Source organism: Mesocricetus auratus, unplaced genomic scaffold (genome assembly GCF_017639785.1).
Source record: "Mesocricetus auratus isolate SY011 unplaced genomic scaffold, BCM_Maur_2.0 Super-Scaffold_100009, whole genome shotgun sequence".
Taxonomy (NCBI): domain Eukaryota; kingdom Metazoa; phylum Chordata; class Mammalia; order Rodentia; family Cricetidae; genus Mesocricetus; species Mesocricetus auratus.
Window position 1 is genome coordinate 60,951,359 of NW_024429193.1, and position 24,293 is coordinate 60,975,651.

Consider the following 24,293-nt stretch of genomic DNA (forward strand, 5'->3'; position numbering starts at 1 on the left):
CAGACTGGGGGATGGGCGTTGACGGGTTTTGGCAAGCAGGCCCAGTTGTCTCAGAGGACAGCCCTGTGCAGCAGCCCCTCCCCTTCCCTTTGTCCTATCAGTTGGATGCCCTTTTATTTCTCATCCAGAGTGATCCTCACTTTGACATTTATTTATTTATTCATTCATTCATTTATTTAGTGTGATTTTGAGACAAGGTTGACATGTAAACCAGGTTGATCACACTGGCAGAAATCCACTTGTCTCTACCTTCCAAATGCTGAGATTAAAGATGAGTGTCACCACCGCCTGGCTATGTATTTATAAATAAATAAATAAAATAAAATAAGGTCTTACTATGCATCTCTGACTTTGCTGAAATTCAATTTGTAGACCACGTTGCCCGTCTTTGCCTCTTCGATACTAGGATTAAAGGTGTGTGCTACTACCACATCTAGCCTAGTGCAATTATATCTTAATTTCAAAAAGACATTTAGAGGCACATTGCTGTGTTTCATATTCTTTGCAAGTTCCTGAAATGAAAATAGAAACATTTGTCATCAAAGACACACTCTAGATTTTTTATTTGAATTCTGTGGATTTTTTTTTTTTTTTTTTTTTTTTGGTTTTGTCGAGACAGTTTCTCTGTATTGTTTTGGAGGCTGTCCTGGAACTAGCTCTGTAGACCAGGCTGGCCTCGAACTCACAGAGATCCGCCTGCCTCTGCCTTCCGAGTGCTGGGATTAAAGGCGTGTGCCACCAACGCCCGGCTGAATTCTGTGGGATTTAATAAAGCATTGGATTTAAAAGAAAAAATCACAAACAAGGGCTGGAGAGATGGTTCAGCATTTAAGCGCACTTCCTGTTTTTCTAGATTATTTGAGTGTTGGTTTTAGCACCCATGTTGGGTGTCTCACAACTGCCTGTAACTACAGCTACTGAGAACCCAGTTCCCTCTTCCAGCTGCTGAGAGAACCTATATGCATGTTGTCTTACATATGGTTTCTATTGCTGTTAAGAGACACCGTGACCACAGCAATTCTTTTAAAGGAAAATGTTTTGCCAGGGTGGCTTGCCTACAGTTCAGAGATTTAGTCATTATCATCGTGGTGAGACATGGCAGCATACAGGCAGACATGATGCTGGAGAGGTAGATGGGAGTCCTACATCTTTCAAGAAACAGGAAGTTGTCTCAGATACTGAGCATATAGGAGACTTCAAAGCCCATCACCACAGTGACACACTTCCTCCAACAGACCATACCTACTCCAATAAAGCCTCACCTCCTAATAGTGTCACTCTCTTTGGGGGTCCATTTTCTTTCAAATCACCACACATGCACATACCTGAACACAGAAACAGGTTTCTGAATGAGGGACCAAAAAAATAAAATTAATAAAAGTTTAAAAACCTGGGTCCTAAATCTATACAGAGAATGGGAACTTCTAATGGAAGAGGAAACTCTTTAAACCAGGAGTGCCATGGCTGGCACCTGAGCCCTGCTCTCAGAGAAGGGAGGTAACGTCCACCACTCCTGCTAACATTCCTTGCTAATTGCTGGTTGTAAAGATCCCCTGCCAGCTGTAAAGATCCCCAGGCCCAGGGGATAGCTGACAGACCTGTGACCCCCATAGCCCTGCAAGCCAATGCCCTGTCTTATCTTACTCAAATGCATCTTGCTTAAAATATATAGTTACGGCTTTACTCTGTACTTTGTATGACCTTAAGTAACCATGGAAACTGAAGTTTGTGGCCTTCAGCCTTATGGTGTGCCCCTTTAAAAGTTTCTGTTTTTGGCTGGTGGGCATCTCATTTCCTTCACCGTGGAAAGAGATCCAACTGGCCAGCTGAACAATAAATGGGACCTTTTGCTTTTGCATCAGAGTGTTGACTCCTTGGGTTAGTCTCTGGGATTCCGCTAACCTGGCTCAACATGAAGGGACCAGACCCCCTCACCCAGACCCCTGCATTATTTAGCAGCCATGACAGGCTGCAGAAAAGACCCAGCAAGATGCAGGCCTCTGACTCAGCACATGTGCTGAATTTCTGGTCTTGTGAGCTTACTGGACCTGCTTTAGTCACTAGGAGGTCAGATACTCTCCATGTGGCAAGTTACCAATCAGAAGTTAGCTGGTGAGCTCTGGACGAGCCTTACAGTAAAAGTGGGGTAACAGTGATATGCAGATCATAGCAACCGCCCTTGAAGGGCCTATAGGCCCTACAACCAGTTAGCCAATCAACACAGGACAGGTTGCCCAACTGGGAAGAGCGCCAATCCTGGGACTGTTGTACACCCCTAGATACTCCCCTTGCCCTACCCTATAAATTTCCTACCCCATGGTTCCCCTAGTCCTTTTGCCCACCATGTCTGGGGGATGGAAGACCCAAGTTAATACAATTAACTCATTAAATAATAAAAGACTTTTTTTTTTTGCATCAGAATAGGTCTCTTGGCGGTTTGGGGGTTCAGAATTTGGGCACTACCATTTCCAGAAAAATATATTTTAGATGGATATCTCAAAGATCATGGTGGCTCACATCTTTAACCCCAGCACATGGAAAACAGAAGCAGGTAGATCTTTGTCTTGTCCACATAGCAAGTTCTAGGCCAGGCAAGATTACATAGTAAGACCCTGTATTAAAACCACTAGTACAAAACCCAAAGACCTTAAGTCTGCTCTTGTTTCTATCTGCGTATCATCTTCCTTGGCCTTGCAGGCAGGGTTATGTGAGGGCAGGGCAAGGAGAGAACAGTTTATGTGAATTTGGCAGTTGATCTATAGGGCTGTTCTTTTTTGTTTTTGTTTTTTTCTCGAGACAGGGTTTCTTTGTATTGTGTTTTGGAGACTATCCTGGAACTCGCTCTGTAGACCAGGCTGGCCTTGAACTCACAGAGATCCGCCTGCCTCTGCCTCCAGAGTGCTGGGATCAAAGACCTGTGTCACCAACGCCCTGATCAAAAGAAACTTTAAGGAAAAGGTTTATTCAAGATCTTCAGGAACTTAAAAACGATACACAAAACAGGCATTTAGTCAATGACATTATGTCGAGAGAAGCAGACGGGACATCACATTAAGTAGAATAAGAAACAAACATGCAGACAAAATAACTATCACAAAATAAAATTTAAAAAAGCAGAAAAATAAGACAAGAATCCCCTTGTATATCACACAGATAAACATTAAATTTATGAAGGACGACAGACCGGGCAATCTCAGTGGTGGAATTTTGATTTTTTTTTCTGTTTATTTGTATTTTTTCATACTTCCTGAAATGAAAAGGCATGAATTTTGCTAAAGATAACAGCGTTATAACTAAAAAATACCTTCAAAACTATAAAGTATTTTCGGCCGCTAGTTGGGCAGGAGTTTAAGTAAAACATTCCTGACCAAGCCAGCTTTGCCTAGTTTCTTCTCCGGAAATGCCCTGCTAGACGCATGCGTAAACTTCTTAGTTTACCCATAGCCCTTATCCCGCCGCGCTAGGCTATAAAATTTGAACCTTTCGGGCTACCGTTGTGCGGGGGCCGGAAGGGCGCTCCACATTGCTTCCGGGCCTTCCTTTTGCTTTTACCTTGGCTCCCTCACGCTGCTTCCCCACCCCCGCTATCGCTCCGGTTGTTTTTTGTGTTTGTCGGCGAGGCCGAGCCCTGGAGTCGAAATCTGGGGTCCGCGTGGAGAGACACAGCCCTTGCGGTTGGGAGCCCGCGTCGTGAGGAGGCCTGACCGAGGTAGGCTGAGGCCCAGGTGGACCCGGGATGGTTTTCTTGGCGGAGGTCGCGGCTGTGTGGAAACTTGGCGGAGAGCGGAGAAGGTCGGAGGCGGGGCCGAGCGGGCCCGAGGCGGAGGCGGCCGCGGGTGGGCGTGAGGCCCGGGAGGCGCGGGGGCTGCGCGGGGGCTGCTGCGTCCCTCGGCGGCCCAGACCCGGGCGCGCGTTGTCCGAGTGTGGGTGTCGGCGGTCGCCTCCGCTGCCAGCTTCGCCGTCTTCCCGTAGGAAAGACCCGGTGTTTCTGCCTTGTCCTTTCTTCCCGCTGCGCACAGACTCCGGGCCTGGGCAGCTGGGGACCCTTCCCCTGGGCAGCTATCCCCCTGCCTGGGCGTAGCAGTTTCCTTCCATGGGGAAGCAAAGTAAGATGACGAGAGAAAAGAACCCAAGGTGGAATTAGTTAGTCTCGGATCAGCCGTCTCCAGGTGGACGCGGTCCTTCAGATTAGACACGGCGTGGAGACAAGTTCTTAGTGGTAAAGAGGGAGCACGCTAGCTCACAGAAATACCTTCCTTTGTGGATAAGCACGCTTCCGTTTTGTGAAACGTTGTTTTGGGTCCGGGTGGCTCCCTGTTGCAGAGCGGTGATCTGCAAGCTCTCTAAGCTGTTAGTTCTTACTCAGGCCGGTTGGTCCGTGTGAGAAGGTGAGTTTCTCCCGAAAATCTCCGGGTCACACTGGTGAAGGAGGAGGGCGAACAGACGGCGGGGAAGCGCTCGCAGGACAGGAGTGCGCTTTGCGCCGAGGCTGAAACTGTCTGTGTGTGGAGGTGAGAGTCGTTCTGGTTCCTCGTTCTGCACAGGGCACAAGCATGTCCTCCCTCCCCGGGTGCATTAGTTTGGGCGCAGCAACAGCTGCGGCCGACTCTGAAGACATCACTGAGCTGCAGCAGGCGGTGGTTGAAGAGCTGGGCATCTCGATGGAGGAACTTCGTCAGTTCATCGACGAAGAGCTGGAGAAGATGGACTGTATACAGCAGCGCAAGAAGCAGCTCGCAGAGCTGGAGACCTGGGTGCTCCAGAAGGAGTCTGAGGTGGCATATGTGGACCAGCTCCTCGATGATGCGTCCAGGTGAGGCATGGAAGCAGAAGTACATGTTCATTTGCAGGCTTGTTAGGGTTATTGTTTATGGCAGACCTCAGTCCTGTGGGACCTTAGGCTTCCTCATTGTTTGCTTTTGAGTTTTCAAAGTAGGGTTTCTCTGTGTACCTTTGTAGACCAGACTGGCCTGGAACTCGCATAGATCCGCCTGCCTCTGCCTGCGGAGTGCTTGGGACTAAGGTGTGCACCACCACCTGGCCTTCCTCAGGGTTTATAGTGCAGCTGTGCAGCATACACTTTTCACTTGTGTGGATGTAGCTGGTACTTGGTCAGCAGTAGGGAGGTTAAAGGCTTGAATTCCTTTGCCTTTCTTCTGTATAGAACTTTTGTTTCTTTAGTAAGATCACCAGGAAGTGAAGATTGTAGAGTTGGTGTTTTCTGTTTTTTCTTTCTTTCTTTGGTTTTTGTTGTTTTTGCAACGTGGGAGTGGGGTGGGGGGATGTTTCAAGATAAGGTTTCTCTGTGTAACAGTAACAGTTTTGGCCCTCCAGGAACTCACTTTGCAGATCAGACTGGCGTCAAACTCATAGAGATCTGCCTGCCTCTGCCTCCAGGGTGCTGGAATTAAAGGCATTTGCCACCACCACCCAGCTCTGTTTTTCTTTTTGTTGTGAGACAGAATCTCAATATCTAGCTTTAGCTGACCTGAAACTTGCAGAGATCTGCCTGTCACTGCCTCCCTAGTGCTGCAGTTAAAGCCTCCCAGCTTTTGTTTGGTTGGTTTTAGGGTCTTTTTTTTTTTTTTTTTTTTGGTTTTTTGAGACAGTGTTTCTCTGTTTTTTGGAGGCTGTCCTGGAACTCACCCTGTAGACCAGGCTGGCCTCGAACTCACAGAGATCCGCCTGCCTCTGCCTCCCGAGTACTGGGATTAAAGGCGTGCGCCACCAACGCCCGGCTGGTTTTGGGGTCTTACTAATGCCAGAGTGTAGCCTTGACTTTGCTTGTAGCTGAGCAGGATCTGCATCCACCTGATCATCCTCATTTACATCCTGAGTGTTGGGATTATATGTGTGGACCATCGTGCCCAATTTATGTGCTGTGTTTGGGATGGTACCAAGGGTTAGGCCGTCATTCTGACAATGGAGCTACATCCTCAACCTCTAACTGTAACTGTCTTTCATTGTGAAACATTAACAAATTCCAATCAGATTGGCACTGCAACTTCAGATAACCAAGTAGGTGATGTTAGTATTGTGCTCAGGGGAATTTTGATTGTTGATGAACTAGTTGAAAACTATTGCCACTTTATTTGTTTTGTTTTTGAGACAAAGTTTGTCCATGTAGCTTTGGCTGTCCTGGAACTCTTTCTGTAGTCCAGGTTGGTCTCAGCAGAGGATCACTCACAGAGATCCTCCTGCCTCTGCCTCCTGAGTACTGGTAGTAAAGGCGTACATCACCATTGTCCAGCTTATATAGTATAGTTTTTTCCTTTTTTCTTTCTTTTTTTTTTTTTGATATAGAGTCTCTTTACGTGACTCTGGCTGCTTGGAACTCATTCAGATCCCCCTGCCTTTGTCATTGAGATTAAAGGTGAAGGCGTGTGCCATTCCCCTGTTGAAATTAAGCCACTATTTAAAATTATATTCTTTGTTCCCAAATCCATATAGATAATTGGTATTAGGTCTTCTGACTTTCAGCAGGTAGAAAGATACAACTCTGCCAAAATGTTTCATGTAGGAACAAGAAACATTGTGGAAAAAGCATTCTAAATAGTTACTTTGGAACATGAAGGGCAAACGGTCTATACTTAAATATATATAATTTCTTGTTACTGTGTTGTTGCTGTTTTTAAAGTTTTCTCTCCCTTGTAGGCCTTGGTGGCCTTGAACTCACTGTATTGTCCAAGCTGACCTCAAACTTAGGCAGTTCTAGTATCTCAGGCTCCTAAGTACTAGGATTATAGGTGTGAGCTCCTAAGCTTGGCATTGCATAAACTATAAATTCTAATGCTCTAATACCTTACTTTCTCCACTGGCTTTGATCTTTTCTGATGTGTTCCAATATTAGGGCAGTGATTAATTGTGAGTCTTTGGTGAAGGATTTCTACTCTAAGCTGGGACTGCAGTATCATGACAGTAGCTCCGAGGATGAAGCTTCCCAGCCTACAGAAATAATTGAGATTCCTGATGAAGATGATGATGTCCTCAGTATTGATTCAGGTAAATGATGAAGCTTTTGTTAGGAAATCTTAGACTGGGCCAAGCATGTTGGCATATACTTTTAGTCCCAACACTGGAGGCAAAGGCAGGCAGATCTCTGTGAGTTTTAGAACAACAGAGCTAAACAGGGAGAGCCTATCTCAAAAAGACCAAAAAAGAAACTTCTTAGAATGGAAGCTGAGTTATTAGAAGATGAGCAGGTAGAAAATAAGGAAACATATTGTCATCAATTCCCATATACCAAATTGCTGGACTTATTTATTATAGAAAAAAGCAAGTTCCATATGTGTTATATCCTGATTGATTCCTTTTTCCATTTCAGATAAGGCATATTTATTTTTCTGGTGTTGTCTGTCCCTGTCGTGTCTCTCCCCCTTCCCCCCAGGTGTTTGTGTGTGATTTACCTATGTCTTAATTTATTTTTCAGTTACTATGATACAATATTCTGGCAAAATCATTTAAAGGGAAAGGGCTTATTCTGGTTCACTGGGATTCACAGTGGCAGGAGCCTCGAGTATCTATTCCCATTGTATGTGACGTCAGGAGACAGAATGCTTCATGCTGCTGCTCAGCTAGCTCTCTCTTTATGTACCCTAGGGAATGATAGCCACCCACAGCGGGCAGGTCCGTCCACCTCTACACAATCAAAATAATTTCACAGAGTTCATTTCCCAAGTAATTTCAAATTTTGTCAATTTGTACATATATGTACATATATGTGTACATATGCATGTTTGGATATAGGTGTGTATGCATGTAGAATTCAGAGGTTTACAGCTTTCTTTTGCTTTATTATGGAGACAGTCTTGTTGAACCTGGAGCTTGCCAATTCTAGCATGTGTAGATAGCCAGCTTACAATGTGTCTTTGCCTTATGAGTACTAGGATTAAAGGTTTGGGCTCAAAGGATCCAAACTCCAGGACTTAGGTCTTATGATGCAAACACTTTCTCCATTGAGCTATCTCTCTAGAAGTTTTATTTTAAGATACGAATTTACTGTTTCTGTGGTGTGGAACTTACCATGTAGCACATACTAGTCTCAAACTTGTAGCAATACTTCTACTTTTTGTTTTGTTTTGGTGTTTTAAGACAGGGTTTCTCTGTAGCTTTGGAACCTGTCCTGGATCTCATTCTGTAGACCAGGCTGGCCTCAGACTCACAGAAATTCGCCTGTCTCTCCTTCCCGAGTACCGGGATTAAAGATGTGAGCCCACTCAGGAGGCAGAGGCAGGCGGATCTCTGTGCGTTCGAGGCCAGGCTGGACCGATAGCCTCTGAAACAATACAGAGAAACCCTGTCTCGTAAAAACCAAAAAAAAAAAAAAAAAAAAAAAAGATGTGAGCCAACACTGCTTGGTAGAATACTTCTGTTTTCTAAATGCTTTGATTACAGACATAGGCCAACACACCAAATTTATGTTGTGTCTTATGGCTTACCTTAGAAGGTAAATTCAGCATTTAATTGGATTCTATAACAGTGTTTGCTTGCTTGCTTGTTTGTTTTTAGTTGTGGGTTTTCTCTCTCTCTCTCTCTCTCTTTTTTTTTTTTGGTTTTTATGAGACAGGGTTTCTCTGTATTGTTTTGGAGGCTGTCGATCCAGCCTGGCCTTGAATTCACAGAGATCTGCCTGCCTCTGCCTCCCAAGTACTGGGAATAAAGGCGTGCGCCACCGCCGCCCGGAGTGGGTATTCTCTTAAGTGTGGCAGGTTTGTTTGTTTGTTTTCCTTGTATAGATATTTTTCTCACAGGTATTTTACCTACCATGTCTACTGTGTGTGCCCAGTATCCACAGAGGCCAGAAGAGGACATAGGGTCCCCTGAAACTGGAGTCTTGCCTGGTTGTGAACTTCCTTGTGGGTGCTGGAACTCAACTTGTGTCCTCTGGAAGAAAGAGCAGCTAGTTCTCCCAATTGTTGAGCCATCTCCCCAACCTTTTGTTGTCGTTTTATAATTTTTTTTTAAGTTTTGTTTTTTGTGCATTGGTGCTTCCCCTGCATGTTTGTCTGTGTGAATATGTGAGTTTTGTTTTTGTTTTTGTTTTTGTTTTTTTTTGGTTTTTCGAGACAGGGTTTCTCTGTGGCTTTGGAGCCTGTCCTGGAACTAGCTCTTGTAGACCAGGCTGGCCTTGAACTCACAGAGATCCGCCTGCCTCTGCCTCCCAAGTGCTGGGATTAAAGGCGTGCGCCACCAACGCCCGGCGTGAATATGTGAGTTACAAACAGTTGTGAGCTGCCGTGTGGGTGAACAGCCAGTGCTCCTAACCGCTGAGCCATCTTTTTAGCCCCCCTTTGTTGTTTTTTGAGATAGTCTCACTATGTAGCCCTGGCTGTCTTAGAACTTGCTACATAGACGAAACTCAAAGTGAAACACCTCTCTTTGCCTCCTGTGTGCTGGTATTTCTGTTATATGGGATTACATTAAGGTGTTATTCACATAACATATATGATTTGAGTTCTAGTACATTTATGTTGTATGTTTAGAATACTTAAATACTTTTGTCTATTTGCCTAAGCTTCTTTCCATGGTCATCCCTAACAACTACTGATCTTGCCTTCTCTATTCTTCTGTCACTCATAGATACATATTCCTAGAATCATGAAGTATGTATCCTGTCACTTAAGTTTTTTAAATTAAAATTACTTTATTGTAAACAATATGCAAAAAAAAAAAACATGCAGCTAGATTAACATAGTCCAGACGAAAAGTCTATATATGAACTTATGTACAGTATAGAATAGTCATTCTGAAGCTATGGAGCTTCATTTTGGATTTTACACTTTGATAATTACTTTTCTTTTGAAACAGGGTCTCATTAGTAACCCTGGCAGGCTTAGAAATCGTTATGTATACAAAACTGACCTCAAACTTAGAAATTTGGCTACTTCTGCCTGCTGAATGCTGGGATTAAATTCATGTATGTCATGCCTGGCCTCAGTTACACTTTTATTTATATACCACACAGACTATCTCTCAGTTGTACTTTTGATTACTTAAAGCACACATACACAAAGCAAAAACCATAAAATCCTTGACAGAATGCAAAGTAGAAAAAGCCAGCCTTAGCCATTTGTGGTGGTTCATGCCTTTAATCCCAGCACTTGGGAGGCAGGAGGCTGAGGCAGGCAGATATCTGAGTTAGAGGCCAGCCCGGTCTACAAAGTTCAAGGACAGCCAGAAAGAAAGTAAGCCTTATATCCTCTTCTGTGCCTTTACATGCATTCCATTCTCCCTTATCACCCAACGTTTTCCTTTCTGCATGTTATGCTGTACCTATATGTACATTTATTTACATATATTTGTGTATGCATTATAGGCTAAGATCCAAATATAAGAAGAAATTTTTTTTCTTTCCTTTCTGAGATTTAGTGACCTCACTTAATACCCATTCTAAGTCCTTCCATTTTCTTGAAATCCTGGAGATTTCATTTTTCTTTAGAGTTGAATAATACTCTACTTATATATGTACTAGATTTTCATTATTCATTTTTTTCTCTGCTTGGTCAATAACTGTATTGTCCTTATGAAAAAAATCTTCATAGAAAAATACTTTAGAAGAAGAAAAAACAGAAATTCATCTTTCAGCAGCCTGTTCCTGAGTTCTGAGGAAGCTTGCCCTCTTTTGAGCAACTCGCTTCTTCTTGTGGGCAACAGATGATTTAGGATGGTTCTGCTTCTTTCTTGGACTTCTTATAGGCTGGATGCTTTCTTATGCATCTCCTCCATCCTGTCAGGAGTTAAAGATGTTCTTTATGAACTGAAAGAACTGTTTTTTATAAGCATCTTCATCTTCCTTCATTAGGTAATTCATGTAGTATGTAACATTCTGACCCATCTTCTGATAAACTTCTGCAAACTTGCTTTCACAGTGATACTCAGGAAATTGTTAGGTATGGTGAGAGGTAGATACTCTATTCACCACTGCCTTCAAGGCCCCAAAACCTTATTGCCAGTTGTAGTTCACACAAGACCTGCATCTAAACAGCAAGTGAAGGCCACAAGCCTTCCCAAGTGTTGTAATTATTTTAGGCGTGTAGCACTATGCCTGGCTCTTTTTAGTTTCCTTTTGGTTTTTTTGTTTTGTTTTGTTTTTGTGTTTTCAAGACAGGGTTTCTCTTTGTAGCTTTGGAGTCTGTCTTGCTCTGTAGAGCAGGCTGGCCTTGAACTCACAGAGATCTGCCTACTTCTGCCTCCTGAGTGCTGGGATTAAAGTTGTTCACCACTGCCTGGTTGGTTGGCTGATTGGTTGGTTGGTTGGTTGGTTGAATGTGTATGTGTATGTATTTGGCTGGCCTTGAACTAACTTCATGGTGGGGAATTATTTTCAACTCCTATAGTTTTCCCACCTCTACATCTGCCGCCAACTCCCAAGTACCAAGATCATAGGTGTTCATCACCAAACTTTGTACATAAACGTTTAATAATTTTCTTTTTGATGGTTTAATGCTCCTCACCCCAGTCTTAACTGTCTCCCATACTGTCTGCAATCTTTCATTTTCCCAACTTTCTTATTTTGACTTTCATGTTTTGTTTTTAATTTTTATTTTCTAATCCTCTGAGTTTAATTAGAGTTGTTTACACATACATGAGTGTGGAGTTCTTTACTGAATCATGGGCGGTTTACTGGTGGCTACATCCCTGAAGAAAACTAGCTCTTACTCCCCCAGCAGCCTTTGACTGCCAATAGTACCCCTCCTGCATCCTTGCTGGAATGTTGACTGACTTGATACTGGCCAGCTCACCAGAGCTGCTATGAGCTGATGAGTGCAAGGGTCCTCCCTATCATGTCTAGAAGACCGCCTTTCCCAGCGCTCCTACCCATCCCACCCCCATTCTGCAATGTTGTCTTGAGCCTTGTGGCTGGGAGTGCTTATAGATGTCCTATTTAGGGCTGAACACTCAACAGTCACTTATTCTAAGTGCTTTGACCAGTTTCCAGTCTCTGCATTAACTGCTGCTGCCCATTGCTAAAAGGAGCTTCTCCAGCCAGGTTGAAAGCAAGACCAGGGAAATGGTTCATCCAGTGAAGGTGCTTATCATTAAGCCCCAGAACCCAGATGGAAAACACCAGTTCCCTAGAATTGCCCTACATTTGGGATCTTTCTAGTTTGAGCAGTTATGAATGATGTTGCTGTGAACATTTTTGTTTAATGCTTTTTTTAACATTGTAGCAATTAGGCAAAATTACCATGGTTTTTCAGAGCAGTTATACCAGTTTACATTCTCATGAGTGCTAGGGAAGTAGTTCAGTGGTAGAACACTTGACTGACATGTATAGCATCCTCACAGTTGAATTATGAGAATTCCAGACTCCCTTGTTAGCAGTGATTGTTGCTGACAGGGTTTGCATTTGCTTTTTTGGTTTTGTCCTTTTTTTTTTTTTTTTTTTTGGAGACAATGACAGAAGGATTACTGTAATGAGTCTTTCCGTGTCCCACCAGCTATCTCTCAATGATGCAGACTTCTTATTAATTATGAAAGGTCAGCCTTAGCTTAGGTTTGTTTCTTTTTTTTTTAAGATTTGTTTATTAATTACATATACACTGTTCTGCCTACATGCCAGAAGAGGGCACCAGAATGAATTGTAGATGGTTGTGAGCCACCATGTGGTTGCTGGGAATTGAACTCAGGACTCCTGGAAGAGCAGTCAGTGCTCTTAACCTCTGAACCATCTCTCCAGCCCCTCTTTTTTTTTTTAAGATTTATTTTTTATGTATACAGTATTCTGTCTGCATGTATCCCTGCAGGCCAGAAGAGAGCACCAGATCTCATTACAGATGGTTGTGAGCCACCATGTGGTTGCTGGAAATTGAACTCAGGACCTTTGGAAGAGCAGGCAGTGCTCTTAGTCACTGAGCCATCTCTCCAGCCCCATTAGGCTTGTTTCTAACTAGCCTTACTTATAACTTAAATTAACCTATTCTTATTAATCTACATGCTGCCTTGTGGCTTTTACCTTTCGTGCATGTCCTGCTTCCTCTGCATCCAGCTGGCTACTGCTCCCTCTTTTCAGACGCTCCAGAAGTCCTACCTATACCTCCTGACTAGCTATTGGGTATTTAGCTTTTTATTACGCCAATCACAGTGACATCTAGTATAATCAAATATCTCACAACAGATGACTGAGTTAAGGTCAGCTTTGACAACATAGTTTCAGAATAACTTTTGTGGGACAGTGAGGCCATCTCAAAAGCAAACTCAAAAATTCTAAAAGGTCCATTATTGCCTAGAATATAGAAAGAATTCTATGACATAACAATGAAAGTTATTATTTTTATTTTGTTTTTTTGAGAAAGGATTTCTCTGTAGCTTTGGAACCTGTCCTGTAACTTACTCTGTAGGCCAGGCTAGCCTGGAACTCAGAGATCCTTCTGCCTCTGCTTCCTGAGTGTTCGGATTAAAGATGTGCTCTGCTGCTGCTGCTGCTGCTACTACTACTACCACCACCGCCGCCGCACTGCGGCCGCCACCATCACCATCACTAGGCTAATGAAAATGATTTTATTTTCAAGTTTTTGGAGGCTCGATATGGAAGTACATAATTCTTATCTCAGCATTTGGGAGGCAGAAGTAGGTGAATCTCCGCTTTTGAGGCCAGCCTGGTCTGCATAGCTAGCCAGGGCTACAAAATGAGACCCTATCTCAAAAATGAGGATGGGCAGAGGCTTTTAGCAGATACGTTGGAGTTTGTTTTCTTTGTTGCAGGGGTTGTTTATTCCAAGACAGGGTCTTCTGTAACCCGAGCAGGCCTAAAACTTAATGTGTAGCTAAAAAATGACTTTAAATTCCTGATCTCTCTATTAAATGCTGAGGTTATACATGTGTGCTATAGCATCTGACTTTCATGGATTTGTAAATGGTAATAAATACATGAAAAGATTTCTCAGCATAACTCATCATGGGGTGATATGTAAATCAAAACTACTGTTTTGTTTTGTGTTTTTTTTTAAGTTAATTTCTTTATTTTGTGTGCATTGGTGTTTTGCCTGCATGTACATCTGTGTGAGGGTACTGGATACTTTGGAACTGGAATTATATAGTCAGTTGTGAGCTGCCCCGTGGGTGCTTGGAATTGAACCTGGGTCCTCTGGAAGAGAAGCCAGTTCTCTTAACTTCTGAGCCAACTCTCCAGCCCTCAAAACCACTTTTTCATTGTATTACATGACTGTAAAACCAGCACTCAGGAAGTGACACAATAAAGATCGTGTGGTCAAGGCCAGGTTCCACTTACATAGTAAATGCCAGGCCACCCTGGTGTTGTTTTACTCTCTTTTTGGACTTTCTTTGGACCACCAGTCCCCAAAAAATGACACAGAGACTGACTGTTTGGCCTTTAGCTAGGCTTGTTCCCAACTAGCTCCTTTTTTTTTTTTTTTTTTTTCCCCGAGACAGGGTTTCTTTGTATTGTTTTGGAGGCTGTCCTGGAACTAGCTCTTGTAGACCAGGCTGGTCTCGAACTCACAGAGATCTTCCTGCCTCTGTCTTCTGAGTGCTGGGATTAAAGGCGTGCGCCACCAACGCCTGGCTCCCAACTAGCTCTTATAACTGAAATTAACCTGTTTCTACTAATCTATGTTCTGCCACATTGCTCTTTACCAACCCTCCATTTTGTATGTCTTACTCCCTCCGTGTCTCATTGGTATCTCCTGTCCACCTCAGTTCTAACCCTGAGTTCTTTCTCTCTGTGGAAGTTCTGCCTGTTGTCTCCTGCCTAGCTATTAGCCACTCAGCTTTTCATAAACTGCTCACAGCAACACATCTTCACACAGTGTAAATAAATATCCTGCAACAGCCTGGATATGTGAAGACCCATTCTCAAAAAAAAAACCAAAAGCATGCAAATGTTTATTTTAGCATTATTCATGACTGCTAACGAGTAGAGACAGATGAGTTGAGGAATGGGTCAGCTGAATGCATGGCACCTGCTTACAGGGGGTACTATTCAGCTGTAAGGCTGTACTGACATGTTGTACAGCAGATGGACCTGTGTAGGCCACACACGTTACTTGACTCATTCATATGAAATGTCCAAAATGGGCAAATCCATAGAGACAGACTCTAGAGTTGTGGTTGCCCGGGTTTAGGGAAGTGGAGGAAAGGGAAATATGTGTAATAAGCATGGAGTTTCTTTTTGGACTGATGAAAATGTTCTGAAAGTAAGTATAACATGGTAGTGCCACAGTCTATAATCAGTGGACTGAAATTCAGTAGGCTGGGTGGCGGTGGCACACGCGCCTTTAGTCCCAGTACTCGGGAGGCAGAGGCAAGTTGGTCTCCTGCCAGCCTGGTCTACAGAGTTAGTTAGTTGGTTTGGGGGTTTACAAGTTGGTTTTGCTCTTTAGAAATTTGTTTTTATTATTATTATTTAAAAAAAAATGAGTCTGGGCCTGGAGAAATGGCTCCGTGGTTAAGAACTCTGGCTGTTTTTCCAGAGGACCAGGTTCAATTCCCAGCAACCACATGGTGGCTCACAACCATCAATAATGAGATCTGGGGCTCTCGTCCACAGTGCAGGCATACATGCATACATAATAAAAAACTACAGAAATCTTTTTTTTTTAGAGGTGTGGTGTCTGTCTGTGTATGAGTAATGTGAGTATAACTGGGTTAGCTCAGAGGAGGGTGCCAGATTCTCTGAGATGTAGTGACAAGTATAAGCTGCTGACGTGGGTACTAGGAACCAGACCTTCTAACCACTGACCCCTGTCTCTAGTCCCTGGCTTTTGGTTTTTTGTTTGTTTTGAGGTAGTTTGGTTTTTTGACTCATTGTGTTCTTGGTATGCAGTTCACTGTGTAAACTAGCCTCCTGTCCTACCTTGCTTTTTACTTTGAGCCTGGGTCTGAATTGCCAAGGTTGGCCTAATTCTTGTTCTGTAACCACAGCGGGGCCATGTTTCTGCCTCAGTCTTTCGAGTAACTGGGTTTGTAGGTTTTGTCACCGGGCTCTGCTTTCCTTCAATATTTTCATATATATATATATTTATTTAGTGCATTTATTTTTCCTTATTGATGCTGGGGATTGAACCCAGGGCCATATACATGACATTCAAGCATTCTAGCATTGAGCCACATCCCAGACTTGCTTCTTTTCTGTTGTTTTATTTTGTTAGGACAGTATCCTTCTGGGTAGCATTGGCTGTCCTGGAACTCGATCTGTAAACCAGCCTGGCCTCAAACTCATAGAGATCCACCTGCCTCTGTTGTGATTAAAAATGTTCTCTACCATCACCCAGCCATCCCAGACTTTTAAATTGCTTTTATCAGTAATGTTTTCTTATAATTTGAGTTCATTCATTTATTGCTTCATTGAAAATTCCAGTGCCTACATCTATATAGTCATTAAAGTTCTTTTCTTCCATAGGCGATGCTGGGAGCAGAACTCCAAAAGACCAGAAGGTTAGTTCTGTTGGTTATAAGAAGTTAAGAAAAATGAAATTGGCTGGGTGGTGGTGGAACACATCTTTAATACCAGCACTCAGGAAACAGAGGCAGGCAGATCTCTGTGAGTTCAAGGCCAGCTTGATCTACATCGTGAGTTCCAGGACAGCTATGGCTATGCAGAGAAACCCTGTGGAAAAAACCAAAATAATAACAGAAAACAATAAGCATGGTAGTGCATACCTTTAATCTCAGCTCTGAAAGGCAGAGGCAAGTGGAGAGATGAATCTCTGAATTTGAGGCCAGCCTGTTTTACATCGGTAGTTCCAGGACAGTGAGCCTCTGTCTCAAAAAATTTAGTAATAATAATAACAATAACAATAATTAATCTGTGTCTAGAATTGTGGCTCTGTGTAAGAGCACTCACTGCTCTTGCAGAGGACCTGGGTTGAGATCTTAGCACCCACATGATCTCTATAAATGTTGGTCATTTGATACCGTGCTTGCCTAGCTTGCAGAAAGCCTTGAGTTCAGTTCCAGTACTGCACCCTCAGATTTGTCCTGTTGCATGCCTATAATCCCAGCACTCAAGACATGAAGGCAGAAAGATCAGAAGTTCAAGGTCATCCTCAGCTACTTCATAAATTCTTGACAGGCCTGGACTACAGTTGACCCTGTCTTTTTTGTTTGGTTTTGTTCTATTTTGCTTTTCGAGACAAGGTTTCTCTGTATAGTGTAGCCCTTGTTGTCCTACGTCTCACTCTGCAAACCAGCCTGGCCTTGAACTCTGATTCGCCTGCCTCTGCCTCCTGAGTGCTGGGATTAAAGATGTGCAACATTACAGATGACCTATGTTTAAAAATGGAAGAAGCTTTTGAAAGTGGGAATAATTTTGGTCTGAGCATATAGTCAGTTTAGTTTCAAGGTATTCACCATGTAGTAGGACCTATTAGCTACAGTCGTCTTATAGATACTGCAAGAAAACAGAAAAATTGAGACGTTGCCTCTCCCCACATCTCCAAATATAATTGAATTTGTTTTGGTTGCTGAAGACAAGTTCCTTCCAGATAGTATTCTTTTTCCTGTGTTTTTGTTTGTTTGTTTTTTAAATTTATTTATTTATGCAGCATTAGGGGTCATTGCTCATGTTAGGCAAGTGCTGTCTCACTGAGTCCCTGGCCTTCTCATTGTATCCTAACTCCTAATAATCCCTCTCCACCCTCTTCTATTCTACAGCTCCGGGAAGCTATGGCTGCCTTAAGAAAATCAGCTCAAGATGTTCAGAAGTTCATGGATGCTGTCAACAAGAAAAGCAGTTCCCAGGATCTACATAAAGGTTAGTGTTGAGGAGTTGCTACGTAGAGAGAGGTGAGTTCTTTCTGAAATGTTACTGACAATCGGCTTTGCATCTCAAAATCCTGTTCTGATTGTCAGTTTCTTTTAGTACTGTTTTTATGGCCACAGATTGTTCGATGTGGTGACTCAGGCTGTTAACTGTGGTTACTGTTGCTGGTAATAAGGAGTTAGGAATAGTTGGTTGCGGTGGCACATTGCTGGTAGGGTTGCTGAAGGATACCCTTAGGAACATGGGGCTGTTCTGTATTCAGGGTTCTGTTTCTCCTGTTAGCATAAACAATGAAGTTGTCTTGTGTTTCTGCCTTTGTCCAAGAGTTCAGCGGAAGTGGCTAGCGGTCACAGAGTACCTCAGCTTCCTTCATTTCTGCACTACCTTCTTTGTTTGCTTGGATAGTGTCTTCTATATCCCAGGCTGGCCTTGAGCTTCATATTTTGCTGAGGATGACCTTAAACTTGTGATCCTCCTGCCTGGGATTTTAAGCGATAAATACTATGCCAGGTATATGTAATACATAGATTAAAATTCATGGCTTTGTGCATGCTAGGTAAGCACTTCCCCAGCTGAGCCACACCCATCCTACCATACTGCCCCCTTGACCTTTCCTTTCTCTAACCTATGGCATCACTCTGTACCAACTCTGTGTCTGTAGGAACCTTGAGTCAGATGTCTGGAGAACTGAGCAAAGATGGGGACCTGATGGTCAACATGCGGATTCTGGGCAAGAAGAGGACTAAGACATGGCACAAAGGCACCCTTATCGCCATCCAGACTGTCGGTATGTGTCAGCTAGAGGAAGGACCAAGGAAGGAAGCCTGTGGGACTCCATTGCTGATTCTCTCCCCAAAGCCTCCCCTTGTGTCTCCTACATTGCGCCCGGGCTTACAGTTGTGTTGTTGCTTGTTTTGCTTTAATATTGTCTGTCTTTTACCCAGGGCTAGGAAAGAAGTACAAAGTGAAATTTGACAACAAAGGAAAGAGTTTGCTGTCTGGCAACCATATTGCCTATGATTACCACCCTCCTGCTGACAAGCTGTTTGTGGGCAGTCGCGTGGTGGCCAAATACAAAGATGGGAATCAGGTCTGGCTTTATGCTGGCATTGTAGCTGAGACCCCTAACGTCAAGAACAAGCTCAGGTACCTGGACAGGATGGAAGATTGTAGGGAGTGGGGGCTGGGAGCACACTGCCTGCTATTCATACTGTGGACAGGGTCTCAGTGTCAGCTTTTGTGTCCTCAGTCCTTGTGATCAGAAGCCCTTCCTCTCTTTCCATGTGGTCTCTCCCTCCCTCCCTTTTTTTTTATTTTATTTTTTATTTTTTTATTTTTGGAGACTTCCCTCTACCTCCTGAGTGCTGAGACTAAAGGTGTGTGCTACCATGCCTAGAAGAAAGACTATTTCAGAAAGGTGGGAGGAAAGTCTGTGGGTGGAAATGAAAGCAGACTGTTATGGTCTATGATTCAGAGAATAGAAAGTATGGTAAAATATTCTCTGTGATAAAACCCTCTGTATAATGCCCACATCTTTTTTATTTACTTTTTCCCTGCAGATTTCTGATTTTCTTTGATGATGGTTATGCCTCCTATGTCACTCAGTCAGAACTGTATCCCATTTGCCGACCACGTAAGTGTCCCTGTACTCTTCCTCAACAGGGTTTCTCTGGCTTTTGGAGGCTGTCCTGGAACTCGATCGGTAGTCCAGGCTGGCCTCGAACTCACAGAGATCCGCCTGCCTCTGCCTCCCGAGTGCTGGGATTAAAGGCGTGCGCCACCAACGCCCGGCTCTTCCTCAGCTCTTAATTTCCTCCTCTACTTTATAATCTTTTTTTGGGGGGGGGTTCCAAGACTGGGTTTCTCTGTATTGTTTTGGAGGCTGTCCTGGAACTCGCTCTGTAGACCAGGCTGGCCTCAAACTCACAGAGATCCGAATGCCTCTGCCTCCCAAGTGTGTTTTTGAGTTTTAAATTTTATGTTTGCATGTTCACATGTGTATGGACATGTTTGTGGGCCAAAGTTGAGGTTGGATGTCTTCCAAATTTGCTATCTACTTTGCTTTTTATTTATGGAGGCATGATTATTGGCTAAACCTGGAGCTTGCCAGCTGCGGCTAACCAGGTTGCCTTGAGGATATCCTGTTTCTGTCTCATGAATGTTAAGATTATAGACAATTACCACACTGACTCAGCTTTTAAATGAATTCTGTGAATCTGAACTCTAATCATCATATTTGCATGGCAAGTGCTTTGATCTACTGAGCTCTGACTCTTGTAATCCAAGCTGCCTTTGTATTCCCTATTCAGCCAATGCTGTTCTTGAATCCTCTTGCCTCCATCTCCAACATGCTGACATTATAGATTCATGCCACTATTCATGGCTATATTTTGTGTTTGTATTTGTGTATATGGGGTGGGTATGTTTATACATGTGTGTATGTGAGTCAGAAGTTAATCTTGAGTGTCTTATTACAATGTTTTATATCTTATGCCTTGAGACAGGGTATCTATCCCACTGAGCTCTTGACCAATTGGATAGGTTAGCCTGGCTGGCTGACTGGTGGGTAGGTTCTCCATTATACCCTTTGGATCTTACCCCAAACAATGCTAGGGTTACTGGTATGTGCTATTACACCCAGCCTATGTGGGTACTGGGTGTCTGAGTCAGGCTAGAGGGTGTCAGCATATACTTGATGCTCTAGCAGAGGACCCAAATGCACTTTCCAGCACTCATATTCTGTAGGTCCCAGCTGTCTAACTCCAGTCCAGGGACCCAGTGCCTTCATTTGACCTTTTTGGTGACTGCACATACATGATGCACAGAAATACATGCAGACAAAGCACTCATACCTAAAATAAAAATAATAGCCGGGCCTTGGTGGCGCACGCCTTTAATCCCAGCACTCGGGAGGCAGAGGCAGGCGGATCTCTGTGAGTTCGAGACCAGCCTGGTCTACAGAGCGAGTTCCAGGACAGCCTCCAAAACAATACAGAGAAACCCTGTCTTGAAAAGCCAAAAAAAAAAAAAAAAAAAGATTTTAGGAAAATAAAAAAGGAACTGGTAAGATGTGCTGTAGCTTAGTGGTGGATAGCTCTTTGCATGTGGAGGCTCTAGGCTTGATCACCAACACAGACAAGAAAAAGCACAGATAGTGGTGTAGTGAGACCCTGCCTCAAAAGAGAGGAAAGGACTGATTATCACCAGTTAGTAGGAATCTCCAGAAAGTGCAATGTCCCTTTGTACTGGGCAGTTTGCTCACTCCTTTAATCCCAGCACTCAAGAGGCACAGGCAGCCTGGTCTACAAGAGCGAGTTCCAGGACAGCTTATAAAGCCACAGAGAAACCCTGTCTCAAAAAACAAACAATGTTTTATGCAAATAGCTTGGGTTTGTTTATAGCTTAGTTTAGTATTTACTTAATTTTGTACATGCATTTGCATGTTAGGCTCTATACTTAAGATTGTCTTGGTTTTGTTCAAGGAAATGAGGTTATAATTTCATTTTTTCTCTTTAAAAGTGCCCAGTAGTTCTTATCCAACTGTCCTTCCCTTCCAAGATACATTCTTCTTGCCCTCAGTTCTGCTTCTTTCCTTTTGATAGTGAAAAAGACTTGGGAGGACATAGAAGACAGCTCCTGCCGGGACTTCATAGAGGAATATATCACTGCCTACCCAAACCGACCCATGGTGCTTCTCAAGAGTGGCCAGCTTATCAAGACAGAGTGGGAAGGCACATGGTGGAAGTCTCGGGTTGAAGAGGTGGATGGCAGCCTAGTCAGGATCCTCTTTCTGGTAATGTTCTTCAAAGAAGGGTTTGGGGTAAGATTATGGCACTTGGGAGGCAGAGGTGGGTGGCTCTCTGTGAGTTCGAGGCCAGCCTGGTCTATAAGAGCGAGTTCCAGGACAGCCTCCAAAGCCACAGAGAAACCCTGTCTCAAAAAAAAACCAAAAAATTTTTTGTGGCACAGTTGCCAGGGTCATTGGGAATAGGCACTTGCTGCCAAGTCTAATGGTCAGAGGTGACTCATGGTATATATTCGAAACAAGAGACAGGATTGATTCTAACCCCAAATATGTTTGTTTGCCTTCCTTTCATCCTGAATCCCAGGATGACAAAAGATGTGAGTGGATCTATCGAGGCTCTACACGCCTGGAACCCATGTTCAGTATGAAGACATCATCAGCTTCTGCAATGGAGAAGAAGCAAGGGGGACAATTCAGAACCCGTCCTAATATGGGTATGTCCTAAAAGATACCTAGGGCAGGGAAGATACAGGACAGACAGGCAAAGAGGTGTAATGAGCCTTTTTCTGTCCCGCCAGCCAGCTCCCAAATAACAACATGGAGACTTATCATTAATTATGAAAGCTTGGCATTAATTATGAAAGCTTTGTCTCAACTATCTCCTAAAACTGTAACTGACCCATATTTTTAAATCTATGTGCTTGCAATGTGGCATTACCTCTCTTCCATATTGCACCTCCATTTTCTGTCTGTGTCTGGCTGGTGACTCCCTTTCTTCTTCCCAGATTACTATCCAGAAGTTCCGCCCGACCTCATTCTGCCTAGCTGTTGTCCATTCAGCTCTTTATTAAACCAATCAGAAGGCACTTTGGCAAAGACACATCGTTATAGTGTAAACAGATATTCTGCAACAAAGAAGATTACATATGGCAGCTGTCCTTTTATTTACCATAGCATTATTTCTAACTCACTGGATAGAAATGTGTCCAGAGTGTTTCCATTAGTGGTGATGGATTTGTGGGGCGGCCTCCTGGTTGCCATGGCTTTGAGTCTTTCTAAATATCCACATAAGGCCAGGTGTGCTGATACACACCTGTAATCAGTTCCAAATCATTGGAAGACAAAAGTAGATTTGTTCAGAATTCAAGCTCATCCTTGGCTTCATAGTGAGTTTGAGACCAGCCAAGATTACATGTGACCATGCCTTCAAACACTGTTTTTCCAAAACCAGAATATACTAGTATACCACCTTATAGTGTAAATAATGAAAACAAACAATCTTAAAATTTAGAAAATTGCCATTGCCACCTTTGTATCTGAATAAAGGTATGTGCATCCATGTTACAGTGCGTGTGTGGTCAGAGGATAGTCTTAGGTTTAGAACTCATCTCCCTGCTGAGCAGTGGTAGTGCATTCCTTTAATCTCAGCACAGGAGGCTAAGGCCGGCAGGGTTTGTGAGTTTGAAGGCAGCCTAGTCTACATAGTGTGTTCAAGTACAGCCAGGACTACACAGAGAAACATTGTGTCATAAAACAAACAAAAAACAGCCTTGATGTGGTGGTGCACGCCTTTGATCCCAGCACTCAGGAGGTGGATTTCTGTGAGTTTGAGGCCAGTTTGCTCTACAGAGTTCCAGGACAGCCAGGGCTGTTACACGGAGAAACCCTCTCTCAAACAAACGGGCTGCAGAGATGGCTCAGGATTAAGAGCACCAGCTGCTCTTCCAGAGATCCTGAGTTCAATTCCCAGCAACAGTCATCTATAATGGGATCTGATGCCCTCTTCCCGCATGTAGTCTCTATATGTAGATAGAGCACCGTATACATAAAATAAATAAACCTTAAAAAAAAACATGGCTCCTTTTTTGAGCCATGTTGTGCTCATTGCTGCATCTAAAGGCTAGCTGCCTATAGGCTTCTGGGGGCGTCTATGTTCTCCACCTCCTGTTTCTCTGCAGAAGCACTGGGGTTATAGACACATGCTACCATGCCTAGCTTCACATAGGTTCTGAGGGTTTGAATTCAGGCACGCTGCTTGTGTCCCTGAGCCACCTCTGCTTTGTTTTCCTGCATTTCTATATTGCATTAGTTGATAGACTGTGTGAACAAGAATATCAAATACAGCTGTCCATGTTTGTTTGTTTGTTTTTCCTGTAGGTGCTGTGAGGAGCAAAGGTCCTGTTGTTCAGTATACACAGGACCTAACCAGCACCGGGACCCAGTTCAAGCCCATGGAGCCCCCACAGCCCACAGCTCCACCTGCCCCACCTGCTGCACTTCCTCTTTCCCCACAAGCAGGCGACACTGAGTGAGTGCTTGCCATTCATTTACTTTCAGGGGTTTTCCCCATATGTAACTTCTGAATCCTTACTGTATGTTCTCTCTCCAACTTCCTTAGAAGCTTGGAAAGCCAACTTGCTCAGTCACGGAAGCAAGTGGCCAAAAAGAGCACATCGTTTCGGCCAGGATCTGTGGGTTCTGGCCATTCCTCTCCTGCTTCGCCCACACTCAGTGAAAGTGTAACTGCTGGGAAACTTGGGATCAACCAGACATACAGGTGAAAACCTCAGACACTGTGGGCAGCTTCACAATATGGGCTACTGTACATACAGAGTCTCCAAGGGTCTCTACTTTAAAGTTACATTAGTGAGAAACTTGGACTAAGAAAGAATTGTTAAATTAAGCTGGGCAGTGGTGGTGTATGCCTTTTTTTAATCCCAGCACTAAGGAGGCAGAGGCAGGTGAATCTCTGTGAGTTCAAAGCCAGCCTGATCTACAGAGCGAGTTCCACTACAGCCAGGGCTACACAGAGAAATCCTGTCTCGA

At 43.6% G+C, this 24,293-nt stretch overlaps 1 protein-coding gene across 1 annotated transcript in view; it reads left to right on the top strand.

The window, feature by feature from the left end:
• Positions 1-3,576: 3,576 nt before the first annotated feature.
• Positions 3,577-24,293, top strand: part of Setdb1 (SET domain bifurcated histone lysine methyltransferase 1) — a 35,040-nt gene continuing 14,323 nt past the window's right edge. The window contains 12 exon segments of the mRNA XM_040752235.1: positions 3,577-3,709; positions 4,545-4,813; positions 6,851-7,002; positions 16,361-16,395; positions 17,614-17,713; positions 18,384-18,509; positions 18,667-18,868; positions 19,282-19,355; positions 21,325-21,515; positions 21,832-21,961; positions 23,625-23,775; positions 23,866-24,024. Of these exon segments, the coding sequence (XP_040608169.1) occupies positions 4,554-4,813; positions 6,851-7,002; positions 16,361-16,395; positions 17,614-17,713; positions 18,384-18,509; positions 18,667-18,868; positions 19,282-19,355; positions 21,325-21,515; positions 21,832-21,961; positions 23,625-23,775; positions 23,866-24,024 (1,580 nt within the window). The 5' untranslated portion in view covers positions 3,577-3,709; positions 4,545-4,553.